Source organism: Lacerta agilis, chromosome 1 (genome assembly GCF_009819535.1).
Source record: "Lacerta agilis isolate rLacAgi1 chromosome 1, rLacAgi1.pri, whole genome shotgun sequence".
Classification (NCBI taxonomy): domain Eukaryota; kingdom Metazoa; phylum Chordata; class Lepidosauria; order Squamata; family Lacertidae; genus Lacerta; species Lacerta agilis.
The window spans coordinates 81,187,676-81,201,566 of NC_046312.1; the positions used below are offsets into that span (position 1 = coordinate 81,187,676).

Below are 13,891 nucleotides of genomic sequence, written 5' to 3' on the forward strand. Positions count from 1 at the left end.
AATTCTAGCTGCTGTTGTGGCATACATAAAAAACACTCTATCCTGACTGGGTATCTCTTCATTGGTTATGCTCAGGAGAAATGCCTCTGGTTTCTTACAAAAGGTAACTTTCATTACCTTCTTAAGCTCATTATAAATCTTGTCCCAGAAGGCACTTACCACTGGGCACAACCACCACATATGAAAAAAGGTACCTTTCGCATGTTTACATTTCCAACATACATCTGACATTTTGGTATTCATCTTAGCGATCTTAACTGGTGTCAAGTACCATCTATAAACCATTTTCATTATATTTTCTCTTAAACCATGACAAGCAGTAAATTTAATACCTTTTTGCCACAATCTCTCCCAGTCATCCATCATGATATTATGTCCGACATCTTTTGCCCAAGCTCTACCTCTCTTTCAAATCAGAACCAGTGAAGGCCGTGAAGGTCCTGTGTGAGTGCCTGGAGGCGGTTGGAGGATGGATGGCGGCTAACAGATTGAGGTTGAATCCTGACAAGAAGTACTGTTCTTGGGGGACAGGAGGAGGGCAGGTGTGGAGGATTCCCTGGTCCTGAATGGGGTAACTGTGCCCCTGAAGGACCAGGTGCGCAGCCTGGGAGTCATTTTGGACTCACAGCTGTCCATGGAAGCGCAGGTTAATTCTGTATCCAGGGCAGCTGTCTACCAGCTCCACCTGGTACGCAGGCTGAGACCCTACCTGCCCGCGGACTGTCTCACCAAAGTGGTGCATGCTCTGGTTATCTCCCGCTTGGACTACTGCAATGCGCTCTATGTGGGGCTGCCTTTGAAGGTGACCCGGAAACTGCAATTAATCCAAAATGCAGCAGCTAGACTGGTGACTGGGAGTGGCCGCCGAGACCACATAACACCGGTCCTGAGAGATCTGCATTGGCTCCCAGTACGTTTCCGAGCACAATTCAAAGTGTTGGTGCTGACCTTTAAAGCCCTAAACGGCCTCGGTCCTGTATACCTGAAGGAGCGTCTCCACCCCCATCATTCAGCCCGGACACTGAGATCCAGCGCCGAGGGCCTTCTGTCTGTTCCCTCACTGCGAGAAGCAAAACTACAGGGAACCAGGCAGAGGGCCTTCTCGGTAGTGGCGCCCGCCCTGTGGAACGCCCTCCCATCACAGGTCAGGGAAATAAACAACTACCTGACATTCAGAAAAAACCTGAAGGCAGCCCTTTTTAGGGAAGTTTTTAATGTTTGATATTGTTGTATTTGGTTTCTGTTGGAAGCCGCCCAGAGTGGCTGGGGAAATCCAGCCAGATGGGCGGGGTACAAATAATAAATATTATTATTATTATTATTATTGGTTAATGCAAAATGCAAAGCAATATAATCTCAGTACACTAAAGATAATATGGGGAGGGGAATTCAGGTCATACTCTAAGTATGAAAACTTTGCATAAAAATGGAAGAAGAAGAAAACAGTAATATCAGTTTCAGCAAGAATTAGGAAAAGTCTGTTTTATATTGATGGTACCACACACCCCAAAATAAGCTGCATATATGCTGCTGTGATCCCTTACTTTTGGAGAAAAGAATGTAAAGACATAGGCCAGACTTCCTCAAACTCGGCCCTCCAGATGTTTTAAGACTACATTTCCCATCATCCCTGACCACTGGTCCTGCTAGCTAGGGATCATGGGAGTTGTAGGCCAAAAACATCTGGAGGGCTGAGTTTGAGGAAGCCTGGCATATGCTCTTCCCTGCATGCATGGTGAAGTTGAGAGGTGATACACAAACATTAGGAAATATTTTTCTAGAATGTAGCAAAATGGCACTCTCCCTGGAACTTTTAACCATCTTTGATGGAGAAAAAATGGATCTCCCTTACAAAGTCATGATGTCACTAGTGGTAACACTAACTGGAAATCAGATGAGTGAGGATCAGTACAGAAATAGACAGATACAATTCTGCATATTGATTTGTTAGATAAACTAAACAACATAAATTAAAGCAACTAGACAAGAAAACACTATAGATGGCTTTTAAGGTCAACGGCAGGAATTTGTTCTATGGAAAAAAGATAATCCCAATAAATCCCAAATTCCTGCCAACCATAGAACTCTCTGAAGTCTCTTGTTGGAATAAGGAAAATTATAAACTGTTAAATTTGATTAAAAGACTTAGAATATATTGTGATAATCATAGAAACTGCCGCTGATTTACAACATAAGCAAAAACGTGCTTCATCATCCTTTGCTGTTGTTACTGATGTCATTTTTATGGAACAAAACTTCAATAAACTGTAGTGAAAAGATTTTAACTATCAAAACATATTCAGATCAATACAACCCTGTAGAAGTCATTCTCCAAAGCAGGGTGGAGAGACTTAAGGCTGGGGAGATTTACTTTGTTTTTACTTTTTAAAAATTGATTACATTTCTACCCCACCTTTCCAAAGAGCTCAAAGTGCTATGTGTGGTTCTTCCCTCCTCCTGATTCTATTCTCACAACCACCCATGATAGGCTGGGAGACAGTGACCTCCTTGATTCAGTGGGGATTTGAACCCTCGCCTCCCAGGTCCTAGTCCAACACTCTAGCCACTACACTACAATGGAGCCCAATATCCACAAATGGCTGCTAGATACAAAGCAGTAGCTTGGCGGGCAGAGCTAATTGGAATGCTCTGCATATCTAAGTACAAATTGACATCTAAGTTACTTCAATCAGCATCTTTAATATCACAATTTGCTGTTGTTATTATTACAAATTTGGGAATCAGAAATTATTGCCGGTCAACTGCAAATCTATGACTAGATTCCAATCTACCTTCTACTCGGCCCTTCCCTAAAGTGCAATATCCACTGCTTATTTTAATCATTGTAACTCGCATGGCTGAAATGAAAAAAATTATAAAGGTCACGTTCTTCTTCTCCATCTTGAAATCCCTTTTTGGCTCCACATTTTCTTCATGGCCTTCTTCATCTCCTCATTTCGTAGTGTGTAGATCAATGGGTTGAGCATTGGTGTGATCACAGTATAAAGCACAGCCACAGTCTTGTCTTCTGAGAAGTTACTGGAAGGGCGTATGTACATAAAGGTGCAAGGCCCAAAAAATAAAATGACTACTGTGACGTGGGAAGCACAGGTAGACAGAGCCTTGAGACGCCCTTCAGAAGAGCGAGACCTCAAGGAGACCAAGATGGCAATGTATGATGAAACCAAGGTGATAAAGGAGCTCAGAGCAATGACTCCACTATTAGTAACCACAATGACACCAATAATGTAGGTATCTGTGCAAGCCAATTTTACTAAAGGGTGGACATCACAGAAATAATGATCAATCTCATTGGGTCCACAAAATGGAAGTTGGTTGGTGGCAATTGTCTCCAGCAATGAATGCATGAGTCCTCCAACCCACGACGCTGCCACCAGCTGCCCACAAACCCGCCTGGTCATAATGGTGGTATAGTGGAGAGGTTTGCAAATTGCAATGTACCGGTCGTACGCCATCACTGTGAGGATGAAGCTCTCAGTGCAGCCAAAGAAATGGACCCCAAAGAGCTGTGTCATGCAGCCAGTGAAGGAAATTGTTTTCTTTTCGACAAGGAAGCCCGCAATCATTTTGGGGGCTGTAACGGAAGAGTAACATATGTCTACAAAAGATAAGTAGCTGAGGAAAAAATACATGGGAGAATTCAAGCGGGAGCTGAAGAAGATAGTGACAATGATTAGAAGATTTCCCAACACAATGACCAAATATAAGAAGAGAAAGAGCACAAAAAATGTTTTCTCCAGCTGTTCATTTTGGGTGAGGCCAAAGAAGATGAACTCTGTCACATTGTTTATGTTCTGCATCACCTGCAATGAGAAGAGATGAGTTTGCTCTGTAATGTCTGGTGTTAATGAGTAGTTGAAATCCAGAAATATATTGCATGGCAAGCCTGTCATCAACTATAGTAAGAGAGAGGGGGGAGAGAGTATCCCCACTTACCCCCAAAACAGCTATTACTAACCCAATTTTTCTGCTGAGATAATCAGTGGCATTCTGTAGGTGATTTGCAGAAGAGCCTGTCAGTTTGCATTTCTTAGTGCAGAAAGTATTGATCTGATGTGTAGAGATCTTTCCTAGTCTAATTAATTCAAGAGGGTTCTGGAAGCTTCTCTGTGTGAAAGAAACAAGCAGAAGGTTCATAGTGTTTGGGTTGTTCCTTCAGAGAAGCTGAGTACAGCTGGCTTAAACTGGTTCTGTTACCTATTCTTCAAGGTCATGCTGACTATAAGAGGCCAAAAGGAGTCTGGGTTTCACTCTCTCTTTCTATCTCTTTTCCGTCTGGTGCAGTGTTCTGTACATAATATGCTTAGTGTTAAGGTTCAAACTTATTATAAGTTATTGCAAGTTTAAGTTAAGTCTGCTGCAACTGGAATTCTTATGGACAGTGCCAATCCTGAATGTATTGGATTTGTGACCATTATGCTCATTTGCCTTCAATAGCAGTAAAGCTCTGCTAGATGAAATACAAATGCCTCTGGTCTATTTTTTGGGAATCCTGCAACGTGTTTAAGTTGTTACTCTGCTAACTATACATTGGAATCTACTCTGGATCAATATTGAGTAGAATTCCATGGTGAATTAAAGTGCTCTGTCCCCATAGTGCAACAAATCTAATTTAAACATAATTTGTATTTTTGAGCACTCATCCTGATTTGTTTGTACAAAACTGACACAGAAGTTAGGGCTCATCCACACTTCAGCTTGCTCTGCTGTTTCCCCCCAGGAAAATCTGCTGTTTACAGATGAGAAAACGTAAATCGAGTTTTCTCCAGGTTGACATTTGCTCTGATTTAGTGCTAAAGAGTGGTTTTTCCAGGGGAAAGTGACAAGGCAAAGGCAAAACCACTCAGTCCTGTAACTGGAAAGCATGGGACAAGCAGAAAGCCACTCAGCCCCTTGCTTTCTAGGCATGGGGCAAGCAGAAGTGTGGACAAGCCCTTAGATTATGGCAGGTCTTTACTGTGCATCCATCATGATTTGTTTTGACACATCGTCCCTTTAGTCATTTGTTCATTCCACACTTTTCAATGCATTTACCCATCACTTTCCATACCACAGAAAGTCTGTTGCTTTTTTAAAAGCAGGTTCATTGCACTAAGGCAACAGAATGTTTAACCCACTTTAATTGCAGAAACCTAAATTTCCTGTTTTGTTGTGGGATGCTTCCTGCAAGCTGATAGAGAAATGCATGAAAGGTGTAGAATTAATTAATTAATTAATTAATTAATGGAAAGGCATATAAACACTCCAAAAGCAAATCAGGATGAATGCTCCCTACAAATAAATCAGCATATTTAGGGTTGCCATATTTTGAAGAGCAAAAAAGAGGTCGCTGTAACAACTCTCATTTTTAATAACGCTACTATACGTAGGTTATAGAAGCTGTAATGTATTGCTGAGGGGGGCAGGAGCAGAGAAGAGGAAAGCAAGTCTTCAGCCACCAGATATGTCTATGTCTCATCCAGAAAGTATAGCCAGAGACATTTTGGGAAATTTAAAAAAATCCACCTGGACAGAAATTTTACTCCTGAAAAGAAGGTGTGTCCTGGAAAAAGAGGACACATGGCAACCCTAGTATGCATCATAAACCGGTCATATGGAGGTACCCTAAGACATGTGAAACCTCACAGACTTCCCACTTTCCTCTATTCAAACCCAGAAGTGGCTTCCTAACCAGAAACTCTCCCCAATATTTTTTCTCTATTACCTCCCTGAAAAATTTAAAGGCAAATTCAACACAACAGTACTCATTAGTTCTCAGATTGATAAGCAAGCAAACAAATATGTTCTGTTTTGAGTCAAGGCTGCAGAAACAGCCTTTATTTTCATTTGAACTGTAATGAGTGCACAACTAGGAAATCAGAGGTGAGAAGCAATTAAGTATGCTTACCCTGTTGATTTCAAGATGAATTCATTTTATTGTTGCAAGCCTGCACTAGAGCAATGGTGAAGTTCATGGCATCTACATCATCTACAAGATTAGAGCTTCATTACCACACTTCAATACCACAGGATTCTTGAGTTTAAACGTTTGTGTTTTCAACCCAAGGAAGAAAAACTGTGCCACCTGACCATGTATGATATTCAGCTTCTTCTTGCACCAAACAGGAAGTTGTAAGAAGGAATTTTATTACTGCATCTTACAATCATCTCAAGGATACATACTTGGTTCCAAACACCTGGAGACCAACCACTCCTTTCAGCAACAATTAAGCCCCACCAGCAGTCTTGTCCTGAGAGGCCACATTATTTCCTCCAAAGGATACATAACTATTAGCTTTGTGGACTTCTTGCCAAAGTTGATGTCATATCACAATTTAACTACTACTTTATCTGCAGCTTTTAATTATGCCCAAGGGGGGTGCAGCCACAACTTTTTCTGAATTGTTCCAAGATTGTCTGTGATTCATAAATGAGGTTAAGAACAATGGCTGGACCCACTCCAATTTTGTAGCCACATAGTAGCCAGGGCTGAATCTATTCAGAGCCTTCTTCAAAAAGCAATGGTTCTGCCAAACATCTGCTCAAAGAGGACAGAAGAGTGGAGAATATTTTAACCCACCATATGACTTTCTAAACATATGATTGGCCCAATCCAGCATCTGCATGCACAGCACTTACTGGGAGGGGAGGGATGCTGAAAAAAAATGCATTTCCTCATTCTGCTTTGGATACATACAGGGGCATCTGCTTCTCTTTGCATTTGGCCCCTTGCTGGATTGGAGTGACTATGGACTGCATATTTATAGAATGCCTCCCTCATCTTCCTGATCTTCTGCTGGGGTAAACTGGAATCACTTTACTAAATACAAGCTTAGGCTACTTGTACTGTATATGTGCTCATTAGCAAGGAGCATTCCTCTTCAGGCATCCCAAGTGCATTGTAGGAAGCCACTCGGACCAACACAGTAGCTGAGCTGCTTTATAGCCAGTTCATCTGTTGGTTCATGTAGCTCATTATTCTACACTTTTCTTGTTTTATAGTTGCAAATGTTTTGCTCATTTTTGTAAATGCATATTTTATTGTTGTAAACCTGCTCTGGGACCTATGGTAAATGCCAGATAAGAAATCTAACAAAATAAATAATATACAGTGGTACCTCAGGTTAAGGACTTAATTCATTCCGGAAGTCCATTCTTAACCCAAAGCGTTCTTAACCCAAGGCGGGCATTCCCTACATAGGCCTCCTGCGGCCCCAGAAGCAGATTGCGTTCGTATCCCAGGGCAAAGTACATACTTCCAGGTTTGTGGAGTTCGTAACCTGAAGCGTTCATAAACAGGACTGTTCGTAACCCGAGTTGCGTGGCTATGTCCCTCCCCTCCCCGTAGAAGTAATGACACAGACACGTTATGCCAATTGTAATGGGCGTAAAGGCCACAACTTTATTGGTTATGGGTGTTGAGCGGTATTGGCTTAGGCATTGGACCCTATCAGCTATATCCGACCCCAACCTGTGTGTTGGGAGTCAGTGAATGGTTAACCACCAGTAAAGAACCCCAGTGATGAACATCTCCCAGAATTCCCCCTGTGATCACCGTAAAGGGCGTGCCTTAGGCCCTCAGCTCCCCGGGCTTCGGACAGGGCCACGCCCCTGGAATCCTTTAACGGTCCAGGTTCCCTTCCATTGAGGGGCAGTTGATGACGCTACCTCCCCTCCCCCCTTCATATGGAGATTTCCAATGCCTAACCGCCACATGAGCCTAAAGGGCTCGCCGCCAATACCCTCACACCCGCAACCAATTCCTAATACCCCTTATTATATCTGCCAACCAAGCATCATTTCCAGCATCTGAAAGGTGCACACCGTCGTCACAATATAGGGCGACCTCAGAGCGCCTTATTCCCGGGTGACTGATCACTTGGCCCCTCATCATCACCACGTTGCGCACCACAGCAGAGTCCCAAAGCCTCCTTGCATTGTTTAGCACGTTAGGGCAGCGCCCGTCGCGCCACATGCGCCTCTGCAGCATTGAAGACCAGAAAAGCGTCAAGCCTGAAAACATGGCCAGCAGTTCATTAAAGTCCTCGAAAATCTTCCATTTCAAATCGACGGATTTTCGGTATGCCAAGTCGTTTCCCCCTAGCTGTATGATTAGCGCATCGGGGAAACCCATTGAAGCGGCCCTGGCCCTGATGGCTGGTAGTAGTTCGTCCCTGCGCATCTCCCTCCTTGAAATCCAGGACACTTTTATACTCTGCTGAAGGCCGAGGTCAGGACCAAGTCCAGAACTTATTGCCCGTTCGCGCGCCCAGTGGACTATGCTGTGGCCGCATATCCACACCTGAAGTAGCTGATTATCTGAAACAGAAGGAGGACAACAGAAGGTCAGGAGAATCACTACTAGGCTATTGGGAGGCCTGCACATACCCCTTATAGGCGTCTGACTTCCACCGTCCCATGTCTTTAATCTTTTCAACTGACAAGCAGAGGGCAAGCTTCCCGCTTGCCACTAGTTTAAAGGGACTTAGACACGCCCCCCCAGGCCGACCTGATTGGTCGGCCTGTGGGAAGGCGTGGGAATGGGCTTACCAATCGTGCAGGGGCTGGATTCCCTGCAGCGCCCCTTAAGCTTGGCGCCCAGTGTGGCAGAACCAGTCATGCCGCCCTATATCTGCCTCTGCTTCTAAACAGAGTTTTTCCATGACTACGCTGAGAAACTTGCTCTGCAAGTAGATCTAGAAATGAATTAGCACTCCAACCAACTGCTTTGCCTAGCAAGCTGAAGTGCTTACTGAAGAGTAGGTCCCATGGCCTTCATGAAATCTATGAAGATTGTCAATATTTTGCAGGAGGAAGCAATTAATTACGCTTACCTTATTGCTTTGAAGCCTAGTTCATTTTATTGTTGCAGGCTGAGCAACTCTGGAGTTCGTGGCATTTCAACCACCTGCAACATTAGAGCTTCGTTATCACAGGATTCTTTAAAGTCTAAAAAACACTGATGCTTTCAACCCAAGAAAGAAAAGCTGTGCCACCTGACCACATATTATCTTCAGCTTCTTCTTGTACTCAACAGAATGATGTAAGAAGAAATCGTCTTATTGCATCTGCCAGTGTTCTCTTCCATGAATCTTTTTGCACTAAACTGTGGTTGAAATATTTAAAGTCAAGTATACATAGGGGTTCCAAACACAACTACTCCTTTCATCAACAATTAAGCTCTTCCAGTCTCATCCTGGGAGGCAAAGTTAGTTCCTCCAAAGGATATATAACTATTTGCTTTGTGGAACTTTTGCCAAATCTGACATCACATCACAGTTTAGCTTACTCCTTATCTGCAGCTTTTAATTATGCCCAAGGGGGATGCATCCACAACTTTTTCTGAATTGTTCCAGGATCCTCAACTGTTTTCTACTATTCCTCAATTGTCTGTGGTTTCATAAAATCAAGAAGTAAAAAACAATGGCCCCACTCCTATTTTGTAGCAACACAGCAGCTAGGGCTGCATCTTTATGGGGCCTTCTGCAAAAGGCAGTGATTCTGCCAAACATCTGTTCAGAGAAAAAGGAAGAGTGGGAAATGTTTTAGCGCACCAGCCCACTTCTTAAACATTTGATTGGCCCAGTTGTTACTCTTTGAAGAGTGCACAACCCCAGCAGTGGGTCAGTCTGCACTCACGGCATCTGTTAGCAAATGTTTCCTCATTCAGCTGCGCACAAAAGGGCATCTTCTTCTGCTTGCATGTGGCCCTTAGCTGGACTGGAGTGAGTATGGATTGCATAGGTATCCATTTCCACCCTCAACATCCTGATCTTCTGCTGGACTAAACTGGATCAAGCTAGCTTTTTCCTCAGATGTCCCTGTCAATATAGGAACATGGGAACCTGCCTTTTACTGAATCTGACCATTGTTCCATTTAGTTCTGTATTCTACACTCTTCTTTTTTGTGGTTAAAACTGTTTTATTTATTTTATAATTGCATATTTTATTGTTGCAAGCTGCCCTGGGACTTTATGTCAAAGGACAGGTTAAAAAGCTCACAAAATAAAGAATGAATAAATATCACCTATACTGACTGGCAGCTGCTCTCCAGGGCAGACCTTTGTGGTATACTGCCATGTGCAAAGCCATTTGCACCCTCGTGGGGCAGGCTGAAGCTGAGTTTGGAGGAGGAGATGTGAGTTTCTCAGTGTCCTAGAGCCATCCTACTTCCTTCTCAAGGCCGGGCAAGGGCTTACCAGGCTTTGAGAAGGCACCCTCCTTGGGTCCCACCTTTTTATAGTAATTTTCAGGAATGGTGAGTAGTGGGGGGATATAGCAGAGGCGTATAACCATATCCATGGTGTGGAGAAAGTTGTGAAGGAAGCTTTTCTCCTTCTCTCATATTACTGGACAGACAAAAGGAACTACTTCTTCATACAGCACATAGTTAAATTCTGGAAATCTCTCACAAGCAGTAATGGTGGTCACCAACTTGGATGTCATTAAAAGAGGCTAAGACAGATTCATGGATGATAAGGCTATTGATGGCTAGTAGCCATGGCGGTTATGTTTTAGCTCCTTTGTTGGACTTAGAATGCGGTACTTAGGTTCTTCTTACAGGTTTCTGGTTGGTCATGGGCCTCTGGTTGGCCCCTGAGAGATCAGGATGCCAGACTAGATGGGCCTCTCCAGCAGGCTTCTTCTTACGTTGTTTTCTTCCTAGTTGACATCCCAAAGTTCACCCTTCCCTGGTATACTCTTCCCTGGTGCCTGGAGGAAAGGGCAATTTAAAACAAAACATTGCCATTGTTCCAGTGCCCTGCCCTCCTTTCCACATTCCCCTCCCCACCACCAACCCAAGCAGCTCCTGAGCAAGCCTTTTCAAGGAAAAGTTCCTTTTAGTTTTTAGGGTTTTTTTAATTTTTTAAAAAATATTAACTCTCTGCAGAAGACTGTAGTGTCCTAACATAAAAAGTCACTTTCCCTCTGCAGATGATGCTTTAGAGCAGGGGTCAGCAAACATTTTCAGCAGGGGGCCGGTCCACTGTCCCTCAGACCTTGTGGGGGGCCGGACTATATTTTTGGGGGGGAAATATGAACGAATTCCTATGCCCCACAAATAACCCAGAGATGCATTTTAAATAAAAGCACACATTCTACTCATGTAAAAACACCAGGCGGGCCCCACAAATAACCCAGAGATGTATTTTAAAGAAAAGGACACATTCTACTCATGTAAAAACACGCTGATTCCCAGACCATCCGCGGGCCGCATTTAGAAGGCGATTGGGCCACATCCGGACCCTGGGCCTTAGTTTGGGGACCCCTGCTTTAGAGGCAATAAAGCCTCTTGTCATTTCAATGCCACACCTCTTTCCATGAAATCATTTAGGTAGGGCTGCCATATGTCCCAGACATTACTGGGATTTCAAAGGTGGAAGTGATGTCGGGGGGGGGGGTATTCCCAGAAGGCGGTGGTTTGTCCTGGATCTTCAGTTTTCTTGGTGTTTTCATTAAAAAACCAAAAAAGTTCAAAAACTTTCAGGTTTTCCTTTATAAAGCTCAACAATTTTGGTGGTTTCCTTTTTTAAAAAAAACTCAACAACTTTCAGGGTGTCCTGGTTTTTACTTTTTGAAATATGGCAACCCTGTTTTTAAGTACCAACGAATGTAATATTTACTTATTTGTTTATTTTATTTCATAAAATTTATACACTAATTGATTGTTTTAAAAGACTCAAAGCGGTTCATAATATACTTTATCTTTGTAGTTTGCTCTGGTATCAGAACTGAGCATAATCATATTTATTTCCATAGAAAAGAACACAAATGTATGAGTCCCTCCTTTACTAAAATATAAAAAATGAAACCATGTCAGGAGAGAACGATTCCTCTCCAGATTCAGATCTAATGGCTGAGCCCTGTAAAAGTCATAATCTTACTTCACACTTTTTAACTGATCACCCCAAAGTACTTTTTTCTTGCTCCATAATTTTCTCATTGCATTTTTCACCTCTTCATTTCTCAAGGTGTAAATCAAAGGGTTGAGCATAGGGGTGATAATGGTGTAGAACACGGCCACGCCCTTGTCCTCTGAGAACGTAGTGGAAGGCCTCAGGTAGATGAAGATGCAGGGCACAAAAAATAAAATCACTACCGTGATGTGGGAGCCACAGGTGGAGAGGGCTTTGAGGCGCCCTTCAGAAGAACGAGTTCTCAGAGTGACTAGGATAATGATATATGAAACTGTCAGGAGAAGAAAACTGACTAGAGAAACCATGCCACTATTGACAATGACAACATACGCGACAATATAAGTATCGGTACAGGCCAATTTCAATAGAGGGTGGACATCACAAAAATAATGGTCAATTTCATTGGGCCCACAGAAGGGGAGGTGTAAGGTGAGGAGGGTCTGTACCATCGAATGTGCAAATGCTCCCAGCCATAATGCCCTCATTGTCCAATTGCATACGCTCTTGCTCATAATAGTTGTGTAATGGAGGGGTTTGCAGATGGCTATGTACCGGTCATACGCCATCACTGTAAGGAGGAAGATTTCAGTGACACCAAAGAAGTGGAACACAAAGAGCTGTGTCATGCAGCCAGCAAAGGAGATGGTTTTCTTCTCAACAAGGAAGTCTGCAATCAGTTTGGGAGCAGTAGCGGATGAGTAGCCAATATCTACAAAGGAGAGGTAACTCAGGAAGAAATACATGGGAGAGTTCAGACTGGAGCTGCTCTTGACGGTGGTAATGATAAGTACATTCCCCACTAATATTGCTGTGTAGAGGACCAGAAAGAGCGCAAAGCAGGCTTTTTGTAAGTCCTGATCTGCGGTGAGTCCCAAGAAGATGAATTCAGACACATTGTTCCTGTTCGCCATGCAGTCAGAGGAGACGGTCGATTACAATGCAGAATTAAAACAACCTGCCATCATATAAAAATAAGGGAAAGTGTCAACAATAAGGGTTATTTTCAAATACAGCAATGAAAAAACAACACGTCCACAAACTAAATGTTAACATCTGAAGTTTCCTGAGGACCCACATTCTAAAAATATATAATAAGATACTTCACTCTGCACTCAGCAATTCAAGAAAGGAAATCTAGGAGGTGTGGTAAGTCAGCTGCAGAATGGTTCATTGGGGGAATGGTCCATAACTTGGGATGCAAGCGTGCTATTCACATTTCTAGATTTAATAAAGTTTTACAGTCAGCTATATAAGCACAAAATACATTTGTTTTCAACATCTGTACAGAAATCTTGTGGGCTGATCCTTTATTTATTCACTTGCTTTTCTTATTCCAAACAGCCCTGTCAACATTGCCAGAGAATACTGTCGCTCTCAAATCAGCCACTGAGACTGCCATAAACAACCTAGTAATGCATGTATTTTCGGATGCCACTGATGTTTCCTTGTTGCTGTGTGACCTCCCTTAATGCAACTATCACCAGTTTTATACTAAGGGTAGCCCCTACAGTGATGGTGGTTATCTCTTCTTAAAAAGTTATTTATTCAAACAAGAGCATGCACTTCAACAACATACAAGAAGAAATCAGCAAAGAAAAGCAACAGAACAGAATGAAAACTAGAATCAAACATAGACATGCAGACAAAGTACAATTTTGGGTCATTTTATTCACATTCCCTGGAAAATAATTATCATTACTGGTGATGGGGAGTTGTTTAGGGAAGCTTTTAATATTTGATTATTGTATTTTAATATTTTGTTGGAAACTGCCCAGAGTGGCTGGGCAAACCCAGCCAGATGGGTAATAATAATAATAATAATAATAATAATAATAATAATATATTATTATTATTAAAAAATCTGTTTTTTTGCCATGTAGTTGAAAATTAATCTTGTTTTGTTGGTCCTCTAGTGTACCTTAATTTTTCAGCATTTCCTAAGGACCAGTTTATTTCATTTTTCAGCACTGTCT

The 13,891-nt window shown here is 42.5% G+C and overlaps 2 protein-coding genes across 2 annotated transcripts; both read right to left on the reverse strand.

The window, feature by feature from the left end:
* Positions 1-2,882: 2,882 nt before the first annotated feature.
* LOC117061191 (olfactory receptor 4S2-like) lies at positions 2,883-4,044 on the reverse strand. The gene is made up of 2 exons (XM_033173880.1): positions 3,980-4,044; positions 2,883-3,824 (listed from the first exon to the last, which is right to left on the reverse strand). Exon 2 carries the CDS (start codon positions 3,819-3,821, stop codon positions 2,883-2,885), a length of 939 nt encoding a protein of 312 aa, XP_033029771.1. The 5' UTR covers positions 3,822-3,824; positions 3,980-4,044.
* Positions 4,045-11,881: 7,837 nt separating this feature from the next.
* LOC117061200 (olfactory receptor 4S2-like) lies at positions 11,882-12,829 on the reverse strand. The gene has a single exon (XM_033173892.1). It carries the CDS (start codon positions 12,827-12,829, stop codon positions 11,882-11,884), a length of 948 nt encoding a protein of 315 aa, XP_033029783.1.
* Positions 12,830-13,891: the final 1,062 nt, after the last annotated feature.

What these genes read in the sequence shown, in the direction of transcription:
- LOC117061191 (XM_033173880.1), bottom strand. Translation starts at nt 3,821, where the DNA reads ATGCAGAACATAAACAATGTGACAGAGTTCATCTTCTTTGGCCTCACC.
- LOC117061200 (XM_033173892.1), bottom strand. Translation starts at nt 12,829, where the DNA reads ATGGCGAACAGGAACAATGTGTCTGAATTCATCTTCTTGGGACTCACC.